The sequence below is a fragment of the Ziziphus jujuba genome, chromosome 12 (assembly GCF_031755915.1).
Source record: "Ziziphus jujuba cultivar Dongzao chromosome 12, ASM3175591v1".
In the NCBI taxonomy this organism is placed as follows: Eukaryota; Viridiplantae; Streptophyta; class Magnoliopsida; order Rosales; family Rhamnaceae; genus Ziziphus; species Ziziphus jujuba.
Window position 1 is genome coordinate 25,205,401 of NC_083390.1, and position 21,585 is coordinate 25,226,985.

Sequence of the window (21,585 nt, forward strand, 5' to 3'; positions counted from 1 at the left end):
CTATGATACAGTGGACTTACACAACCATATTATCATAAATATCATTTAGGTAAAAGCTTATCATAAGTGTACGGATACTATAGTAAAATTATATATATAAATTTGTGTATATATATATATATATATATATACATGTAGAAATTATGTTCTCTACCAAAAGGTGGGCGACAAGCATTTATCTTCATCTTATCTATATAGTTACATGCAATTAAATCACAATTACATGTAATCGCACATAATTGAATAGTCATCCGTTACCAAAAGGTGGTGGCATCGACTATATTAACAAAATCATATATATCGATATATATATATATATATATATATTTGGTAGTATTTCCACAATGGACGTGGTTAACAGTCAATCATAACCATTTGATTGTCATACTTGTATATAACTAATTAAACTCAAGACGACTTTGCCCGTCCCATCAAAAATTGAGCAACCTCATCCATAATGGTAAAATTTATATGTACATATAAATAATTATGCTCCTATTAAAATGTTCTATATTTACAATTAGAATCTTTATTATTAATCTTTAAACTGATTTATGAATTAAGATTTAAAAATATAATTTTGGACTATATGAATCTAGAGATATACTAAATTCTAAGAAGATAAAATGAATCCTAATTGATTTAAATGTGAAAATTCTTATGTATGTGTATATATATATATATATATAAAACTGATCTATTCAAAACGATCTCCAGCTTATTTTGAAAGATATGGAGACATTGACAAATAAAATGGGTCCCTCATTGATTGATCCATTTAGTTTTAAATGTTAGTCCTTCAAAAAAATATTTATTTTTTAATACTAAAAATCTAATATAAAAAATTGAACATTTATCGATAAACATTTAAATTTATAAAGGTTTATAAGAGTCCTATTTTTAATATTTACATCAACATGTCTCCTGTTATAAGTTAAAGATAGTTTCCATAAACAATGTTTTAAAAGGACATCTGAAGCTACGCCGGGGACTTCACTCAAGCCTAAAGAGTCCTCAAGGTGAGCCACACCAAAAATGCCTTTAAGGCTTAAAATTTGGAACATTGCACTTGTGAAGTCAAATTAGAATTTTTTAATATTATAATTTAATTCCTAAAAAGCATATGCACCCTAACGCTATAAGATTTACGTCTTATCTCCTAACCATTATTTAGATATATTTTATTATTTAAAACTTAAAAGTGTATGTTGTATGGTATATTTATTTATAATTTATTAATTTCTATTTATGTAAACTTTAATTGGTTTATTTTGTAGTTTAAAAATTATTTTTATTTTTTTATTTTTATATCAATTTAAATATATATTTAATTTTTTTTAATATTATAATTTAATTCTTAAAAAGCATATAGACCCTAACACCCTAAGGTTTACGTCTCATCTCATCGCAGTTAAAATGCACCTTTTAAATCATGAGCTGTTCTTATATATATATATATATATATATATACTGAGAATTTAATTCTCAAAACTTCTGTAAAGTGTGTTTGTTGGTTTGAAATTGTGACAGAACAAAGAAGAGTAGGAGCCGAGTAGAAGCTGCAGTTTGATGGTTGTTGGTTTTTTGGTAGAACGGCATCGTTTATGTTTATGAATTTCTGTTAGATTGCCACATCAGCAGAAGGACTAGGCTTGTTTAAGAAATGCTATGCTGTTTTGCATCTCATATCATTTTGATGAATCTGGTTGAAGTGGTGTCGTTTAGCAAAGATGGAATATCAAAAAGGCTTTGTTTCATTTAAAGAAAACGGTGCGATTTAAAGGGAAAGAGAGAGGACACCACCAGATTGAATAGGAATGGTCTTCTTCAAGCATAAAAGAACAAAGGAGCTGGTTGTCTTCTTTGTGGTTTCTAGAGAGAGAAAGTTCTAAATCAACTTTAGAGAGAGAAATTCCAAAATTCTTCGTAAGAGTTTTCTATACCTTGTATCTCTATGTGAGATTGAGTCTTTTTTTTTGGTGAAACACATAAGTGAGGGTATAATTGGGCTTTGGGATTGGTTTATGGGTTTCTTGTGTGAGACCAGTATTGTTAATCTGAATTGAGCTTGTAAACACATACTTTTGTATAGAGCAGAAGCTTCACACCAAAACACGAGAACGTAGGTCAATTTCGACTGAACTTATAAATTTTCTGTGTTGATTTGTAGTTTTAGATTCTTGGATTTTGTTCTTAGAATACATAACATATATATATATATATATATATATATATTAATGAACACTATTAACAAAAAACCAACTATTTAAGAATAAATTCTCATTTCAAAAAAATTAATTAAGAAGTTAGTATTAAAATGGAGAATTACATACCTGCCGTCTGCTTTCAATTCCCAGCATGGATGAATATTGGCCACCAGAGACAGAGCCTCCCTCCATCGGTTAACCCTATTCACATCTTGGTCTTTATGCTTATGGGTAAAGGGCTCCCCAAATGTCCCAGTCTGATTTCTCACATGGTTTGGTTCAACATGGTAGAAAACCGGAATAATAGTCTGTCCCCGAACTCGATGGCATTTAACAATCTCTGCAACTTCGTCCAAGCACCATGATGAAGTAGCATATTTCTCTGAAAGGACGATGATTGCAAATCTTGACTCTTCAATTCCTTTCAAGAGTGCTGGTGAAATGGCTTCTCCCCTCACAAGGCCTTCAGTATCCCTGAAGGTGTCAATTGCTTTCCCATCCAAAGCATGGTACAGATGGTCTGTGAATCCTGTACGGGTGTCCTCACCTCTGAAACTCAGGAACACATCATGTTTCCATGGTGATGATGAAGATGATGATTCTAAACATTTTCCTGTGCTGGTCATACTGAGAGAGCTAGAGCTAGCTGCCTTGGAAAAACATTGTTAATCATATGAATGAATGAATGGATGGATGGTTGCTGATTATATATATATATATATGTATATATATAATATGAATAGACTCCAATGAAGTGCGTTTTATTTTTCTAATCCTTCACGACTGTGAATTACCATTTATTCCAGTTGAACAAAACGTATTTTTAATATTAAAAATTCAATTATTTTTTTTATAGAAAACAAAAATATTTAATCTATCAAGTAGAATATATTCATAAATTTCATTAAATTTTTTTAAATATAATATATTTGATGGAGAATGTCTAATCAATAAAATATCCAAACCTTAAACCCACTTATTAAAAAAGTTTATAGAAAATATGATTAATGTTGGAGCCTTGGAGGAGACTTAGATCTGTTTTGTTAAGTAAAATTATGTTTAATAAAAAATGTTATATGACAAATATACATATTTTGCCCCTCAACTGTACATTCAAGATTAGAGAAAAGAAATGTTGCTCTGCCACTTTTTTTTTTCTTTTTTTTTTTGCCCATGCCCAAGCCTCATTAATTTGTCTAAAAAGCCTTATATCAGTGAAAAAAATGCTCCCATATGTATATATATATATATATATATATGGCACTTCACTATTTTCTTCTCAAGTAATATGGAATTGCTCTCGTATTTTGTTCCATTTTGGTCTTGTATCATACTAGGCTCAAAAAGTCTTACAATCCATTTCTATTAGGATCTAACTTCTTACCGATACATTTTTAATTGAATTTAAACTCTAATACCATTTTATATAGATTTTTATTTTAAATAAAAATTTTATCAAATTTTTATTATTGATTTACTAACTTTTTTTTTTAATAATTATTGATTAACTAACTAGTTTTCATAAAGACACTTGAACGGAATTTGTCATGGGCTCTAAGGTCATGCAACATGTTGTGAAAAAAAGAAAAAAAAAAGAAAAAAAAGAAAAAACTTCTTGCAACATGTTGCGTGATGTTGGAGTTCATACCAATTTCATCAGGATGCCCTAATAAGATGTTCTAATGAAAGTCGGACTGTTAGATTAACTATACTTATGTTCCGTCTAGTTTTCACCCGATGTTTATTGAATGCTTCAACTTTTAATTTTTTTCAATTGAGTGACTTAATTTTCATTTTGATTTCAACCTTGGTCTTCATGTTCTTTTTTTTTTTTTTTTAATTTGAGATCCTCGACTTTATTTTTATTTCATTTTGGAATTGTACATTTAACTTATTTAGTTAGTTTATTTAAATCTTAATTATTTATTTAGATTTTAATATTTTACATCAATAATATTTTTTAAATATAATAAGATACTTATTTTTTATCGAAATTTTTATTAATTTTTTTATTCATATCGAAAGGAAAATTAAAATTGTGAACCTTATTTGAAAAAAATATATATATATATATATATATATATATATATAATAGTACATGGAGTTTAAATTGAAACCAAAATAAAAAGTAGAAACACTTAATTGAAAATTTTGAAACGTAAGATACCCAATTGAAATCAAAGGCAAACTACAGGATTCGAAATATAGTTAACCTTCTATTATTTAAGATACTTTATTTAAATCTTAATTATTGGTGGTATGTAAAGTTCAAAATAATACAATTTCTCTTAAAGCATATTCTTTACATTTTAGTATGATTTTATATTACCAAAGGAATCAAACTGATCGTCAAATTAAACAACATTTGAAATCAAATTACAAATAATAAATTTAGTTGTACTTTTTAAAAAAAAAATTTTGATGTTGGTGCAAAAAGCCAATTTACGTAATATCCAAATACATATATTATTAGATGCATACTCCAACGATATATATATATATATATATATATATTTTATAGCTTGCATCCCAAGTTCATTGAACCCAAATCTACTGAGCGCCCGCCCATATGTCAATTAGTATTGGGTCCAACAGCATTGAAAGAGGAGAAAATAAAAGATTAAAAAAATAATAATGGTGCAGACAACCTATGTATGATTGTTATGGTATAGTTTTTTTTTTTTTTTTCATATTTTTTATGGTACAGTTTAAGTGGTAAGATTTTGTCTATCATGTGCCTAACACCAAAGTCATGGTTACCACACCATAATGCTAACACTTTATGTACATTTAATAATATTTTGAGAAACCTCAAATGGTATTTGTTGGCAGCTCGAATAAATTACATGTCATTTTGATCCACCCTACGAGGTTGCCTCCTCCGTCACAGACACAATAAAATCAAAGTGCACCCCAAAAAAAAAAATAATAAAAAAAAAAATCTAACCATTGTACGTACCCAGCTGGTGCGACCTCAGAATAATTGACCAACATGTGTAAAATTGACAGATTTAATATTTATTTATTTTTTTCTTCTTCCAACGCATGTCTTGTCTCGTCTTTTGCCCTTTCTTATCCTTTTCGCCTCCCTCTTCCCTCTGCAGATCATTAACCAACAGATCCAACGGATCTCTTCAGTGTCTACTTTTTTAAGCTCCTTTTTAATCGCTGTTAGCGACGATCAAATATTTTAAGCTATTATAAAACGAAACAAATGAAAATTGCTAAATATGCAAAAATAATCCAGTGGGTATGAAGGGAAATATCGATACTCTAGCCAGTGGATTGGTCTCGGTACGGGAGGAAAGAAAGAGCTTTCATTTTTGAATCAGTAATCTGAGGCCGGCTCAAAATAATCCCCAATATGTAAATAACCCGGCGAATGTAGATAGAGACACACATAAACAGATTGGAGAACGAAAATAAAAGGTTATTGATGAGAAGTTGGGAAAATAATATATATATATATATATATATATCAACGATTTTTTTTTTTTGGTTCCCTCAGCAATCAATGTGGCTGGAACTCAGACTTGGCCATAGTGGAACAAAAATTGTATGATTTCGGAACCTCCTGGTCTAGACATTAAAAAAAAAAATCATATCAGATGAGTCTTACGTACGGAACCCATATATTTCTATCTTTGGGGAACACACATTCCGTATCTATTCGTGTATACAACTCTAAAATTTAAATTAAATACAAAAACTCTTCGAGGTTTCATGAACTTTATCTACACCTCAATCATCTATACTTAGTTTGAAACTTGTTGTTTTCTAGATTAAATTATTTTTATATTTTTAATAAAATAAAATAAATATTTTTTTAATTATTTTTAGTTATATATATTTAATAAATGATTTTAAACAATTGAAAAAACTCAAATGATTTTGAAATAATTTTTTAGATAAATATAACTAAATAAATTAAAATAGTAATACTTGTTTTTAAAGAAAGTAATAATATACATAAAAATGAAATATATATATATATATATATATATATATATACATATGCCTAGAAACAGATTCAAAGGGAGACTCGTAGAATAAAAACGGAACGAAATTGAGAAATTTTAGTTTCCCTTTGAGCTGCGTATATTACTTGATTGGTCCAGAAATTCAAAATCCCATCTCAACTGTTATTACACTAAATTGGAAGACCAAAATTAGATTATTTTTCATTTCACAATAATTTATGAGCAAGCAAACTTCACCTCAAACAAAAAAACTGAACTTTTTTGGTGGGTCAATCATCCAATATATCTGCTTCCGGCAACCAGTTCAAATCATGAATTTTACTTGCTTTCAAGAGTTAGATACCCAAAATTTTCGGTCTACACACAATAATTTTCCTACACTTTATCAGCACCCAAACATCAACTAATTTCTAGCTGCGAAAAACAAACAAATAAACAGAAAGGCAACTACCAGCAAAAATAATAATAATAATAAGGCAAACACGACAAAGTCCAATGAGCATAAATACAAGTTGCACCTATGAAATCCATTTTTGGTGGCCTTCTTGAAGTATATCTCTAGAAAAGGAGCAGACAGCTGTTGGGGTTTGAAAATGGCCAATCAGAAACGAAAGACATGAAAAAAGATCGGAAGCAAAAATAAAACTAAAAAATAGCCAACAAGGTGCTAATTGAAATTGGTAGAAAACTGTAATTCCAAGGCTTTTACCTAACCAAATATTAGAAATTCAAATTAGAATAACTTTTATTTAAATAGAAAATACCTATTAATGTTTTATTCAATTTGAAATAACTTTTATTGAAAAGGAAAATACTTATTAATGTTTTGTTCCTCTAATACTGGTTTTTTTGGGTATAAGATACCACGTGTCAAAGATTAAAAACTAAATAAATAAAAGTTTTGGCAAAAGTCAGGAAAAAGGAAAGACAAAACAAATAATAATAATAAATTTGCACGTTTCCCAAATCTAAAATTAATAAAGTTCATATTCTTTTATAATGTGTAAATACTTTTTGACTTTTTAGCAGACAAGCCTCACCAAATGCTTCAAATGGCACGGGGTATAGATGCAATTTACAAAATTTGAGGGAAGTTTTTGTATTTGAACTAAACCTTAAATGGTGTAGAGAAAATATTCCCATACAAGATTATGAACCCTTCTGTTGACGTCAGATCCGTCTCAATCTTATTCAAAACCAGATACATTTTCTCCTGCAGCCGCTGAGGTCTGCATTTATTTCAAGACCCTTTGTGAATTTGAAAGTATCAATTATATTTTTTTAAAAAAAGGTATGAATGATAAAGATTAATAAAGGATGTGAATGTGTATTAACAAACTTAATGGAGGTAGAAATTTTTTCTTTTCATATAGCCTTTGGAGAGGTGTATAGAATTTTTGAAAGGAAAAAGGGTTAAATTGAATTTAGGTCAAATTTTTATCAAAAAAATGAAACTAAATGATACTAAAAGCCAAAAATTTATAGTTAGTTTTAAGGTTGAGAAATTTTTATGGTTGCCTTCTCAAAATCATTAATCTTCGGTGTAATCTGTTAAAATTGTAGAATTAATGGCTATTGTTGAAGGTTTATTTTTTTGTCTTGAAATTCATGTGGACCTTTTACCTAGTGATTCACAACTAGCCATTAAGTATTAAGTTGGTTCTTGATTGTGAGATAATTTTATTTGCGTGAAAATTAATTTTTGGCCAAGAAAATTAAATCTCTGTTAGGGAGGTTGGGCAGTCTACTTATAAAGTTGCTCATTCTTTTGTTCATTATACTCTTTTTAGGTTATTTTGAATCATGGTTCGAAAAGCTCCTGATCAACTTCTCAAATTAATTGATTCAAATATATGTAATTTGATTCAAAGTTAATAATTTTTTTTCTTTCTTTGTCCAAAAAAAGAAGTTATTAAAAGAAAAAGAAAAAGAAAATTTGACGAAACAGATAAAAGGAATGGAAACTCTTATTATATTTTATAAATATGTATTTTTGACATTTTTTCAATTGACGTTCTCAATTTAAAATTTGATTTTATTGCAGGACAATTGGACAATAACTGACGCTGTTTTGAAACTTGGATAAAACTAGAAACCTCAAAAAAAAAAAAAAAAAAAAAGGTATAATTAATCGAAAATTTTCCTCCCACCCTAATTATAGAGAAAAAATAAATAAAAAATGTATGTTTTATTAGATTACCATTAATTTCAAAAATTTGAATTATTAGAAATTATATTTATTATATATATCAAATTATATCAACACTCTACCTCATTTCTGGGCCATCATACTAAACGTTAATTCTTAATTGGGTGTTTGTATGATATATACCTAAGTGTCTAAGAACTTGAATTTTGATACAATGCCACCACTAATGCCAAAGAATGAATTATTAAAAAGTAGTTATATTATATATTTCAAGTTATTCCTTGCCACCACTAATGCCAAAGAATGAATTATTAAAAAGTAGTTATATTATATATTTCAAGTTATTCCTTCATATCCATTAAAAGTAGTTATATTATATATTTCAAGTTATTCCTCCATATCCATTAAAATATTAAGTGTTTTTAATTAGACCATTATGATAAGTGTTAATTCTTTTAATATGATGTTAGTATGATTTGAACCTTAGTATTTAAGAATTTGAATACCAATATAATGTAATCTCATTCCAAAAATTTAAACTGTAAAAAAGATTGTGTGTATCAAGTTATTCCTCTTATATGCAAATATATATATATATATATTATGTATAGTTTGGTTACCATAAGGATATATGATGGTAGAATTTCTTTGTGTATATATATATAAATATAATTTTAATCATTATTTCAATGTCGTATACTTGAAAAGAAACATCCAATTGGCCACCAAATGGAAACAAAAAGATATAGACAAGAATTGTAAAAGTATATAGTTTTTTTATTGTTTTTCCCATTTTCAAATCCCAAACTCCAATATAAAATATATATATGTATATATATATATTAATCTTGATTAGACAAAGCAATCTGCATGTCTTAACGAATCAAACAAATATATATATATATATATATATATAACGATGTAACAAATTACAATTTTTTCCACGAATTATCAAAAAAAAAAAAGAGCTATTTTTTAATTATTATTTCATTGTCGTATGCTTGAAAAGAAACATCCAATTGGCTATCAAATGGAAACAAAGATAAGGAGAAGAATTGTAAAATATATAGTTTTTTATTGTTTTTCCCATTTTCAAATCCCAAACTCCAATATCAAAAAATATATATATATTAATTCTTGATTAGACAAAGCAATACGCATGTCTCTTAACGAATCAAACAAATATATATATATATATATATAAACGATATAGCAAATTACAAAAAAATAATATTTATAACTATTAAATTTATATATTTTTATATTTTAAAAAATATATATATATATATAATTATTCTTTATAATTTTTTTTTATAATATTCCAATTCTAAAAGACATAAAAGATTGTAAAACGGCAAAGTTAAATCTTAAATTTTAAAATTGTTTTATAATTATATTATTATTTTAATTATTATAAAATTATTAAATAAATAAAATAATTTATATTTTAAATATCAGTATATATATATTTATAAAAATTTATATTATTTTTATATGTACAATAAATATAAATTAGTATATAATTGATTATAATATATTTATAAAAATTTATATTTTTTAAGTTTTCAACAACATATTAATTTCAAAATATATATATTATAAATTTATAAATATTTAATAATTTTTAAATTAATACATATTTTAACTATTATTATAATTTAATTTTTGTTTAATATCATTTTTTTAGATTAAATTTTCTTTTTAACTCCTTAATCATTATACATCATGTTTTCTTTTTTTTTTTTTAAATAATTTTAAAAAGTTTTCATTTTTAACAATATTTTTTATTTTTAATTTTTTATAAATTATTTTTTAATATTTTTTAAAAAATATTTAAACAAAAAAGCTGATACCTTTTAACAGTTAGGTGCTCATTACACGGTCAACACAGCTTTAATCATTTTTTTTTATTTTTTTATTTTACTATTACACAAAGTGTTATTTGAAAGCATTACATCTAGACGCACTAAGAAAATACTTTTTCTCATCTTTTCTACACACACACATATATATATATATATACACACACACACGCGCGCGCGTAGAGTATGTTTGTTATAATGGTACTACAGGCTTTTTCTTCTTGTTTTTTGGCCTATATATATATATACACGTAGAGATATACCTTTTGTTTAGGACTCAGTCGGTGGATAAATTGTCGGTGGGCCCCACCAATTGTTTTTTTATTTTTAAAGAGGGTAGCACAAATTGACGAGGGTATTGAAAATTTGATCCACGTCTAATATGCGGGCACTGCCTTTTTGTGCGAAGAGGGAACACGAATCCCGGGAGCATAAAAATTTGCCCCTTCACTGAAGCCCCAAAACAGTGCTCTATTCATCAAAAAAAAAAAAAAAAAAAAAAAAAAGGTTTTTTTTCTCGGTTAAGGGAAACATAAGAGAAGGCAGGCAGAGTAGGTGCCGACCGAGAACAAAAAAATAAAAGAATTTTTTGTCCACCAATTAACAATAAAAAAAAAGTTATTTTATTATTATTTCATTGCCGTATATTTTGAGAAGACATCTAATTCTCTACTAAATAGAAACAGAAAGACAATATTGTAAAATGGTATATTTCATTGCACATGAAAGGTTATTTTAATTACAATTAGATACATATAAATATAAAGTTTGTAATAAAAAAAAATTTCAAAGATATACAGCATAATATAACATTGTAAATTATATAATTTTTTTTTGGTATTTCTTAGTTTCGAATCCCATGCTCGAATATCAAAATATATATATATATATAATATAAATTACTGAATAGAAAAAGCAATTTGCACATATATATATATATATATATATATACACACACATAATCAAACTAAAAGTTATTTTATTTTATTAAATTAAAATTTATCTTTAATGATTATAAAATTATATTAAAAATTTAAAAATGTATATATACATATATATACTATTAATTACTGAATAGAAAAAGCAATTTGCACGTATCATTGAATCATAGGATTATATATATTTATATATATATACACATAATCAAAATAAAATTTATTTTATTAAATTAAATTAAAATTTATCTTTAATGATTCTAAAATCATATTAAAAATTTAAAATTTTAAAAAATTATTAAAATAAATTTAATAATATTAAAATTTTATTTAGAAAAATAAATTTTATGTAATTTAATTAATAAATATAATTTTAATTTTAATTTTTAAATTAATATAATATTAAAAATTAAAAACCTGGTATTAATCTTTAATACTTTATTTAGACCGTAATGTATATTTTTATATATACGGAAATTCTATGGTGAGGACGGTCCGTATGAGGACCGCAGTATTAGTGACGATTTTTCATAGTATTAACGATGGTTTTTTAGAAAATCGTTACCAATACTATGAAAAATCGTCACCAATACTATGATCGTATGAGGACCGTCCGCACCATAAACGGGCTGTTTATATATATATATATATATATATATATATAGAGGAAGTGGTTACTATCAGGTCCGACCGTATATATATAGGAAGTGGTTACTATCAGGTCCGACCGTATAATATATTTGCGGACAAAAACATGCTAAAATCCATAGCCATTGTATTGTCACACTTGGCACGGACAGATGAGATTGAAATGCAACTCACGTGTGAAAATTTGGCCCAAATCTCCCTTCCTGCCTCGGTCGGCCGCTGCCAAAATTCCCCCAAATCCAACCCTACCAAAATTTCCTCTTCTCCTCCCAATCTACCTTCCTCTTCTACTCTTCTACCAAAGTTCTTGTCTGTCCTAGTTAGAGTTGATTTTTTTTATTTTTTTTTTATTATTATTATGTATAATTTAAAATCATTGAGTATGTTTTCTTTCCCATCCAGGACTCTGCATTTATCAACCCAAAATCCATAATGGACGCCGGCAATGAAGGTGATGATGGCGACGACGAGAATGGGCACAGGCGATCTTCCCGAAAAATGACTTCATTTGGGTTCGACGCAAGACAAACTTGAAGATCGCCCATGAATATAAACCCAATTGCTAGAAACTAGAATATAGCGTTAGAATAAAGCTACCAAGAAACCCAAAAAATAAATGCCAAATAATACAGAGAAATTGAGATGGGGAAGAAGAAAGGTTATGGCTTTAGGAATGGAATTGGGGGAAAATCCATGTATAGTATGAGAAAATAAGTTTCTGGTCTCAGAATTTTTTTTTTTCCCTTCATTTTCTCACGCAAAAACCCACCAAGGCTTGGGGCTTGCTGGAACGGTGGGAATCGTGATCTTGAAGCTTGTTGAAGCAGGGTATTTGGAAGCCCAAATGGTGGATGGTTCTTTTTTGGAAGGGAAATTATGAATGTAATCTACACCTTTGATATTAATCGGAAGGCCAGGATTAAAAGTATATTTTTGGATCGTATATAAAACTGTCAGAACCGACTTTATTGTAGCCCCTCACTATATATATATAAAAAATATGTTTTTGATAGATCTTTACTAACATGCCTTTATCAGTTTTTAAAGCTTTCTCAGCAAAAGATTAAAAGAACACTAAGAGGAAGAAAAAGATTTGAAGATGCGAACTCTCCTATTATATCTTATAGATCTATATTTTTGACATTTTTTCTTAATTGAAGGTTTCAATTTAAATTTTGATTTTAATGCAGGACAAATGGACAATAAAATTATTGATAACTTGGTTAATTTAACAAGTCTTTTCCCCCCACCAAAAAAACAATAAATAAAAATGCAACACTTTGGGGGGCCTGTAATAAACCTTGGACCAAAATATAAGATTCATTACGAAACTTGGAGTAACTAGAGAGCTCAGGCCCTATGAAGACAGTTTAGTAATATTGTTCACAATCTCCTACATGTCAAGTTTTGAGATTAAATCACCCAATAGTTTTAAAAAATATAATAATAAAAAAGAGCCCAAAAAAAGCATAATTAGCTCAAAAATTTTCCCCCAGTCTATTATCCCCACACACAAAAAAAAAAAAAAAAAAAAAAAAAAAGAGAAATGAGAGAGGTAAGGTTGTATTCAACTTTCAACAAATTTTTTTACCAAATACAGCTTGCTTATTTAAAAGCCATTTTAGTCATTTTTAAATTGCTTCGAAAGTAATGCTTAATAACAAGAAGTTGACGATCGATTAAAATTCAGGTTGACGATGGATTAAAATTCAGCCCCCACTTCACCGACAAAAACCAACCAAAACAGATGTTTTTATTTAATTATTTCTTCCCCTGCTTATTTGTCCAGGACTTTCTTATCAATCAATTAGGATACGTAGTGTTATTTTCTAAAACTACTCCATGTCTGAGACCTTAATTTATATTTTTACCAAAAAGAATACCCTAATTTATATATATATATATTCACAGTTTCATATTCATCCATAAATTCCTCACAAATACGTGTAATAATTTGCAGCTATAGAATTAACAAATACTCTTAAAACTCTTTAAATATATTACATTATTTTGTTTCAAAAAATCAACTTTTAAAAAATAACTTCAAAAGAGTTTCTATTTCAACCTTTTAAAATAAAAAGTTGAAGTTAAATTCATTTTTTATTTCAAAATTTTATTGATATAATTTAATACAATATTTATTTCTATGCAAGTATTATAATATTTAATATATAATTTATATAAAAAGAAAAAGAAGTTGTAAATAAAGTAATGAATATTATAGAGAAAATAACGATAAAGAACAAATTAAAAATGCTGTTGAGGAGTTTTTTAAAAATTTACTCTTTATTTTTAGAAAACCTCTATAAAATAATAGAAGTTAGATCAAATCTATTCTTAATAATAGCACAACGTTGTTCCGAATTACCAAAATTTTAAAAAGGAAAAATAAAAATAAAAATTCAGATATATAATGTATTAATTGCATTCTTCGTCTTCGTCCTCGTGTTCAACTTCCTTCAGCATAGCTATTTTGTCGAACCATTCTTCTAGTGATCTCCCACGTAGGAAGTTACCAAGATTTACAAGAGTTAAAGGATTACCATCAGCAATTTCTACGACATTGTTGCACACCTCTTTGTACCCATCCAAAATATAGTTATCTGCAAATGCTCTCATACCTAACACTTGAAGAGCTTCATCATCGGTTAATTTATCAACTTTATAAATGTACTTCTTTCCAAATTGGTTTAATAAGCCTTCATTTTCACTTGTTACAATTACTCTGCTACCTGGACCTAACCAATTTTCAACTTTCCAATTTCCAACTAAATCTTGTATTTGTTTGGAGGAATCGACGTCATCGAGAACAATAAGCACCCTTTTAGAATGCAGTCTTCTCCTTAATAGATTCTTTCCCGGACCATCATTCCGTACATAACCTTGAATCTTGAAGTGCTCTTTATAAAGACGCTTTTGTAAGTGAACTGTACCATTTTTTTGGCATTCCTCTGATACGTTGGCAATGAAAGCAGTATATCCAGCATCAAATTTGTGTTTGACCCTTTCAAAAACTTGATGAGCAAGAGTTGTCTTACCAATTCCTTGTGAACCAAATATCCCAATTATGCGAACATCATCCAATTCTATATCCAACAGTGAATCCATTTTCTTCATGCGAGATCCCATTCCAACTAATAACTCGGTATCACCACGTGGGCATGTTTGGTTCAACTTTTCCCATATATCTTTAACAATTTCGTTAATAAAATCCGTCTCATGCCTGAAAAACAAAAATAAATAAATAAATTGCAAATGAACTACAGGTCATAAAGAAAACAAATCAAATGTTTTCATTTGCTAGTTAATGGCTTCAACTAAATAAACAACTGGCTACCAAGTATATTATCAAAAATAAATAAATAAATAAATAAAAAATGAAGAAACTAGCTACCTAGCATATTAAATGTTCAGCGCATTCATGTAATGAATAAATAAACAAAATCAAATGAATTAATAAAGTTACTAATATATTGGATGTATCACCAAGTCTCAACAAAGATCCAGCCATGATTCAGTACATCTAAAATACAGCAACCATTAAATATTAATAATAGTTAACCAAGCTATTTTTAGCAGCATATACCAAAGTTCCTAAGATGACCACCGGAACATCTCCAAATTGTTCATTAATCTCATCATGGAAATACAATGTGTTCCTCAGTTTCAGAGATGAGGACACCGGAAAAAGCTTTACAGATCATTTGTACCATGCTTTGAATGGGAAAGGAATCAATCCCTTCAGGACGATGTCAATGAAAAGCTTGTTTCACATTCGACATCACCCTTCAATGCGATTGAAGAATCAAGATTTGTAATCATCATTCTTTAAGAGAACTATGCTTCTTCAACATGGTTGTTGGATCAACTTGTCAAGATTGTTGAACTCAAGAACCAGCTCCGACTGACCATTTTTCTGGTTTTCTATCATGTGGATCCATCACATTTAAGAAAACAACCGAAGAGTGTGGAAAGACCTTTGCTCAACATGAACAAGATTTCCAACAAAATACAGACAAAGTGAACCAGTGGACAAGGGCTTTGACTGAAGTGGCCAATCTCTTGGGATGGCATTGAGAGACAGGTATATTTGCAATTTTATTTCCTGCTTTCTTTACTTTTCATCAGTTTACACATGCAACATTTATTCTCTAAAATCCAACTTATTCATTTAACATCATGTTACTGTCTTATTAGTCCTGTACTTTGGTCCTTCAAACTATTTTTAGTCTAATTTTTAACAATTTTGAAACTTGCAATACATTTACTGTTATAAAAGAAAACTAGCTATTTGCCTTGAGGTTTGACAACAAAAATAATTTGTAATTTTTTTTTTTCCAGGCAAGAATCAGGTTTTATTGAGGAAATTGTTAAGAGATATTTTCAAACTATTGAAGAGAACTTTCCCCTGTGGTAACAAATACCTCTTAGTTGGAATGCATTGTCGTATGGATAAAATGGTTTCACTATTGAATATAGGCACGTCAGACAAAGATGTTCGCATGGTTGGAATATGCGGTGAGGGGAATTGGTAAGACAACTTTGGCTGTTGAAGTTTTTAATAAGATCTATGGCAAATTTGACGTTGGTGCCTTCATTAACAATGTAAGCAAGGAATGTGAAAAATATGGTATAATTCACTTACAAAAGCATCTTTACCAAATCTTTTGGACATTGGAGAATACAAATGGAATGATGGTATTGCAATCGATCAAGGACTACACTGAAATCTAGAAAGGTGCTCATCATTCTAGACAATGTTGATCAGTTGGAGCAACTAGAAACTTAAGTAGGAAATTGGAGAAGGCAACATGATTCTTCAGGTCCAAGGAGTAGAGTCATTGTAACGACTGCAAAGAATCACTTGTTGTCGAGATATGGAGAGGGCAACATATATGAGGTTGATGATAAACTCATGGGCAATAAAGCTCTTCAACTCTTATGTCGAAAGGCCTTCAAGGACAACTATATTTTGGATGACTATATAGAGCTGTGCAACAATGTTGTAGATTGCTGAAGGTCACCCTTTGACTCTTCAAAGTTTGGCATCTTTCTAGTTTGGGAGAACAGTAGATGAATGGTTAGACACAATAGCTAAACTAAAGGCAAATCCTAAACACTTTAAATCAATTTTGATGGATCTGTTTAGGTGATGGCATCATTAAAAAAAATGTGTTTTGAATAAATAGAATGTTTCATCTGAAGGGTGGATGAACTTCGTGATGTAAAGATTCGTTGGGTTTTGATCTAGTTACTTAAGATATATTGGTGCTTCTTTTCAAGCTGATTTAAAGTATTAGCATATATGATTTGCATATTGCAATAAGAACAGAGTCAGGATTCTGTTTGCTCAGAATTTTTCCAAAGAGTTCAGTGAAAGCAGCAAGTTGTGTATGTCAAGCAAGCAGAATTATCCTATATACTTTGCATAAATATTTATGTCAATACACTCCATCCATATCTTTCAAATTTTTACAGGAATGCATAATTTTTTTAATCATTTAGATGATTAGCATCATTAATTTTACTCTCTAAACTATAATGCAATTTGCACTCTGCCTTCAAAATTACAAACTCTCTGATATTGAATTCAGAATTATTAAGCCAAAATAAATAGCTATGGATTCAAGCAGAAAGTGCAATTTAAAGTGCAAAGATAATCAAGAGATTGTTTTCAAAGCTATAAGGAATCGATATCATAAACTCCGTATCATGCACACCATAATCTTTTACAATTGAAACTCTTCAACACATTAATATGTTTAATTGAGTATTTAATCATGTACTAAATGAGATACAATTTGTTCACAAAATCAATATGTAATAAAATTCATGAAATAAAACTTTATTCCATAAAGTGTTATTTATGAATGACTTCAAGACTCAAGAGCATACAATACCAACAATAATAACTTAAAGCTCAAATGACTAAGTACAACTAAAATTTAAACCGCTTCAAGCTAAAATTTCCTATGCTGACCACAGCCTACTTAGTGTGCTTGGCTCTTTGAGCAACAATATCCCGACCAAATTCCTGTAGTAAATTAGGCATCCATAGCTTATTTTCTACCACAGTGATTAGAGATCTCTCAATGAGCACCTGTATACCTATCTTAGGGTGAAATCCCTGACTTTGTAATATTTCTTCCACATAATGTCTATCCTTTCCATTGAAGAAACAAGCCATGTCCAAAAATATTTTCTTATCCTCATTATCTAATCCATCAAAACTTACTTTAAATGTATCAAAAAGATCATCAATAGGATTTTCCTTTAATTTAACTAATGCTTCTGACCATTCATCAACATTTTCTCTAACTAAGAATGATCCCAAACGTTTAAGAGCAAGAGGCTGCCCATCAGCATATTCTACCACTTTGTTGTATAACACTTTAAACTCATTTAAATTACGGTTTTTCTGGTATGCTTCGTGCCCTAAGAGTTGAAGAGCTTCATCATCGGTTAGTTTATCAACTTGGTATATGTATTTCTCTCCATAGCTCCGCAACAAGTGCTTATTTCTAGTTGTTACAATAACTCTACTCCCTGGACCTAACCAATCATGCTGCTCTTTCCAACTTCCCACTAAAGATTCGATATGATCCAACTTATCAACATCATCTAAAACGATAAGCACCCTTCTGGAACGCATTTTGTTCCTTAATAGGTTCATTCTTGCATAATCAATATCCTCCCACGTATCATCTTCAATGTTGTTCCATAAAATTTGGTGAACATGCTTTTGTAATTGCACTGTACTATTTCCTAAAAATTCCTCTTTTATGTCGATGAAAGCGCTAGCTTGAAATTTATCTTTGATCCTATCAAAGACTTCATGGGCTATAGTCGTCTTACCAATACCTCCCATACCCCATATCCCGACCGTGCGAACATCATCCAACCCTATATCTAACAACGAATCCATTTTCTCCATACGACAAGCCATTCCAACTAAAAAGTCGGTGTTACCACTTGGGATTGCTGGACACAATTTTTCGTAAACATCTTTAACAATTTCCTGAACGAAATCTGACTCACGCCTGGAAATTTGAAGAGATTACATATATTTTGATGTGAACCACAAGTCATGTATAGAAAACAGACAAGGAAAAATTTTTGTGTCACAGTTTGCGTTTCAGTTTTCATTGTGAAGAAATTCAATTAAAAATATCATTTGTATATTTCGTTTTAATTGTCAAAACCAATATATGAGTATAATTATAATCCATGCATAAAAATAAATAAATAAATAAATAAAATATATATATATATATATATATATATATATACATAGCAGGAAAATAAAACTTAAGAATCCTCAATCCAAATATCATTCTTCATTCATTTATTTATTTGCTTTTTCAAAAAAAAAAAAAAAAAGTTTTCTTAAAAAGAAAATGGTTGGATTATTTAGCAAATTTCTTAGAACAATATTTATGTGAAACAAAGAAGAGAGAATGATATATTATACGTACCTGTCTTTCAAATCCCAACGAAAGCGAGAGAGATTGATCACTTCCGTTAAAGCCGCCTCCCATTTCTTCGCTTTCTCCACATTGTCTTTGAAAATTTGTAGACGTTCAGCAAAGCTAGCCTTTCCAGACTCATCAATCAGCTGGGTTGGATCCATATGATACAAAACTAGAAAAACAGCCTCCAGTCGCAGATCCTTCTTGCATTCGACAATCTTGACAAGTACGTCCAAGCACCGAGTCGAAGATGCATAATTTTCCGAGAAAACAACGATTGCGAATCTCGATTCTTCAATTGCTTTGGAGGGTACTAAAGAACCAAGCTTTTGATCATCATCCCTGAATGTAAAGATTCCTTTCTGTCTCAAAGCATTGTACAAATGGTCCGTAAAGCTTTTGCCTGTATCCTCCTCCTTGAAACTCAGGAACACATCATATTCCCATGGTGATGAAAATGATGAATTTGAACATGTTTCAGAGATCATGTTCGGAATTTGGTTAATTATGATCAATAATGCCTTGAAACTAAAGTTGTATATCTCTTTCTTCTCCCAACAACCCTGTTTTCCAAAACCACTAGTTTCTTTCAAAACCATGAATTTTCCCAAAAAAAAAAAAAAAAAAAAAAAAAGCATCGTAAAGAGGGCTTTTAACTGCAACTGCTCTCCAACAAATCAAAGAGCTTCCTAGAAAATGAGCAATTTAAGAGAGAGAAATAGAGAGATGGAATTACCTGGAAGTACCACGGCCAGTGGCTCGCCGACCAGTACCAGCAGTCAAAGCAGAGCAGCGAGAGCGAGGAAGAGAAAGGAAGCAGAAGTGCAAATTGTAATTTTTCTGTGAGAGTCTTTATTTTTTTGGTGAATTCCTCATGTAAGTCAACAGTAAAATAACATGCGTCGGGTCCAATTAAAATGATCTCTGAAAGATTTTTTTTTTTTTTTGGGAAAAATACAGTTGGCAGGTTTATCCGAGACTCTATTTTGGTTTTATCAAAAAGCCTTCTACCAAAACAATGCTAGAACTGCTTTGTGTTATATGAAATATTATAATATATATATAAATATAACCAAGTCTAAATTAAATTTTATATTATAATTTTTTTTAATTTTTAAATAGCGTTATTGAATATTAAAATTTAAAAATATATTTAAAAATTATTAAATTTTGATATATATATATATATATATATATATATATATATATATAACACTATTTTCCTAACCTTTATAGAAAGAAAGGGGTGGGGGTGTGGGGGGGTGTTGGAAAGCGTTTATTGTACTGGCCAAAAAGAAGAACTTAATAGAGTTGAATTTATTTTGTTTGTTTGTTCACATGTGCGTGAGACGTGGACGCCGGGGGACAACCTAATAAATACCACTCTTTTTTTTATTTTATTTTCAACCTTAATTTTTATGACTTTTCCTTAATTTTTATGACTTTTCATTATATTTTCAACCTTAATTTTTATTTTATTTGTCATACCTCGTGAAGCCCTCGACTCTCAAATGGAAACATAAAGATGTGTATCCAAATAAAATGTAAAATACTAATTGGCTAATAGATGACTTCTCAGAAGTTTAACGAAAAAAAAAAATAAAATAAAAAATAAAGGAAGTTTCACCAGAAAAAAATAAAAATAAAAAAGGACCTTTTAAGATAATATATATTGTTAAATAGAAGTAATTAATCATACTACTAATAAATGTTCTAGATTAGAGGGTCTGATAAGTTTCTTCTTCTTCTTCAACCCAATTTTTTGGATTAATTAGAACTACTTTAAATTTGTTGCAATTTAATCCTTTTATAATTACTCGTTAACAAAAATCCTGGCTAGCAGAAAGAGAAAACAGAGTCTGGTTTTACAAGATAATGACTTTGATAGATAAGGTTGAAATTGCATCATGAAAGAGTCAAAACATTTTCAGCTAATGATGATGATGATGATGATAAAGGAATCAACGAGAGCTCTAGCTGTCAACCCTATCAACCGGAAGTACACTTCTCACAATTAAGCAGCAGCACTTTTGTATATTTATCCAAAACACACCACAAAATGCAACAGAGAACAGATTATAGACTAGAGAGCTCGAGAGTAAGTGGCTGTAAATTGACTCTCCAACATTGATTAGTAAGAGTCCTCAAATAACAATCTACCTGGGGGCAGAGAGGTTATTGCATAATTCATTTACCTTTATCCTTCTGGTTTAGATTCTCGGGTCCTTCCAGTCTTTGTTGTTGGGGTTCAGGAGCAAAGCTGCTATATTGCCAGTTTCTGATGATCATCTAGGTGTTGCTTCTTGTTTCTTTCATTATTAACTTTAGTATGAGA

The 21,585-nt window shown here is 29.1% G+C and overlaps 2 protein-coding genes and 1 long non-coding RNA gene across 4 annotated transcripts; 1 reads left to right on the forward strand and 2 right to left on the reverse strand.

The window, feature by feature from the left end:
- Positions 1-2,179: 2,179 nt before the first annotated feature.
- Positions 2,180-2,847, reverse strand: LOC112491669 (TMV resistance protein N-like). Its single transcript, XM_025073792.3, has one exon. It carries the CDS (start codon positions 2,831-2,833, stop codon positions 2,267-2,269), a length of 567 nt encoding a protein of 188 aa, XP_024929560.3. The 5' UTR covers positions 2,834-2,847; the 3' UTR covers positions 2,180-2,266.
- Positions 2,848-11,849: 9,002 nt separating this feature from the next.
- Positions 11,850-12,709, forward strand: LOC107417644 (uncharacterized). Its single transcript, XR_009635209.1, has 2 exons — positions 11,850-12,090; positions 12,184-12,709. It is a non-coding gene; the product is annotated as an uncharacterized LOC107417644 (long non-coding RNA).
- Positions 12,710-14,048: 1,339 nt separating this feature from the next.
- Positions 14,049-20,251, reverse strand: LOC107417561 (disease resistance protein Roq1). Of its 2 annotated transcripts, none has more exons than XM_016026169.4 (3): positions 19,987-20,237; positions 19,257-19,813; positions 14,049-15,004 (listed from the first exon to the last, which is right to left on the reverse strand). In XM_016026169.4, the coding sequence occupies exons 2-3, from the start codon at positions 19,736-19,738 to the stop codon at positions 14,200-14,202; spliced, it is 1,287 nt and encodes a 428-aa protein (XP_015881655.1). In that variant the 5' UTR covers positions 19,739-19,813; positions 19,987-20,237; the 3' UTR covers positions 14,049-14,199. The 2 variants fall into 2 exon arrangements, with proteins under 2 accessions (XP_015881655.1, XP_048318855.1); XM_048462898.2 differs by lacking the exon at positions 14,049-15,004 and adding an exon at positions 17,601-18,821 and having other exon boundaries at positions 19,987-20,251.
- Between the last annotated feature and the right edge of the window lie 1,334 nt (positions 20,252-21,585).

Bases quoted from the DNA above. Each gene is read 5' to 3' on its own strand.
- LOC112491669 (XM_025073792.3), bottom strand. From the start codon at position 2,833: ATGACCAGCACAGGAAAATGTTTAGAATCATCATCTTCATCATCACCA.
- LOC107417561 (XM_048462898.2), bottom strand. From the start codon at position 19,738: ATGATCTCTGAAACATGTTCAAATTCATCATTTTCATCACCATGGGAA. The intron at 18,822-19,256 runs GTACGTATAATA...TCAAATTTCCAG, and splicing joins CGTTGGGATTTGAAAGACAG to GCGTGAGTCAGATTTCGTTC.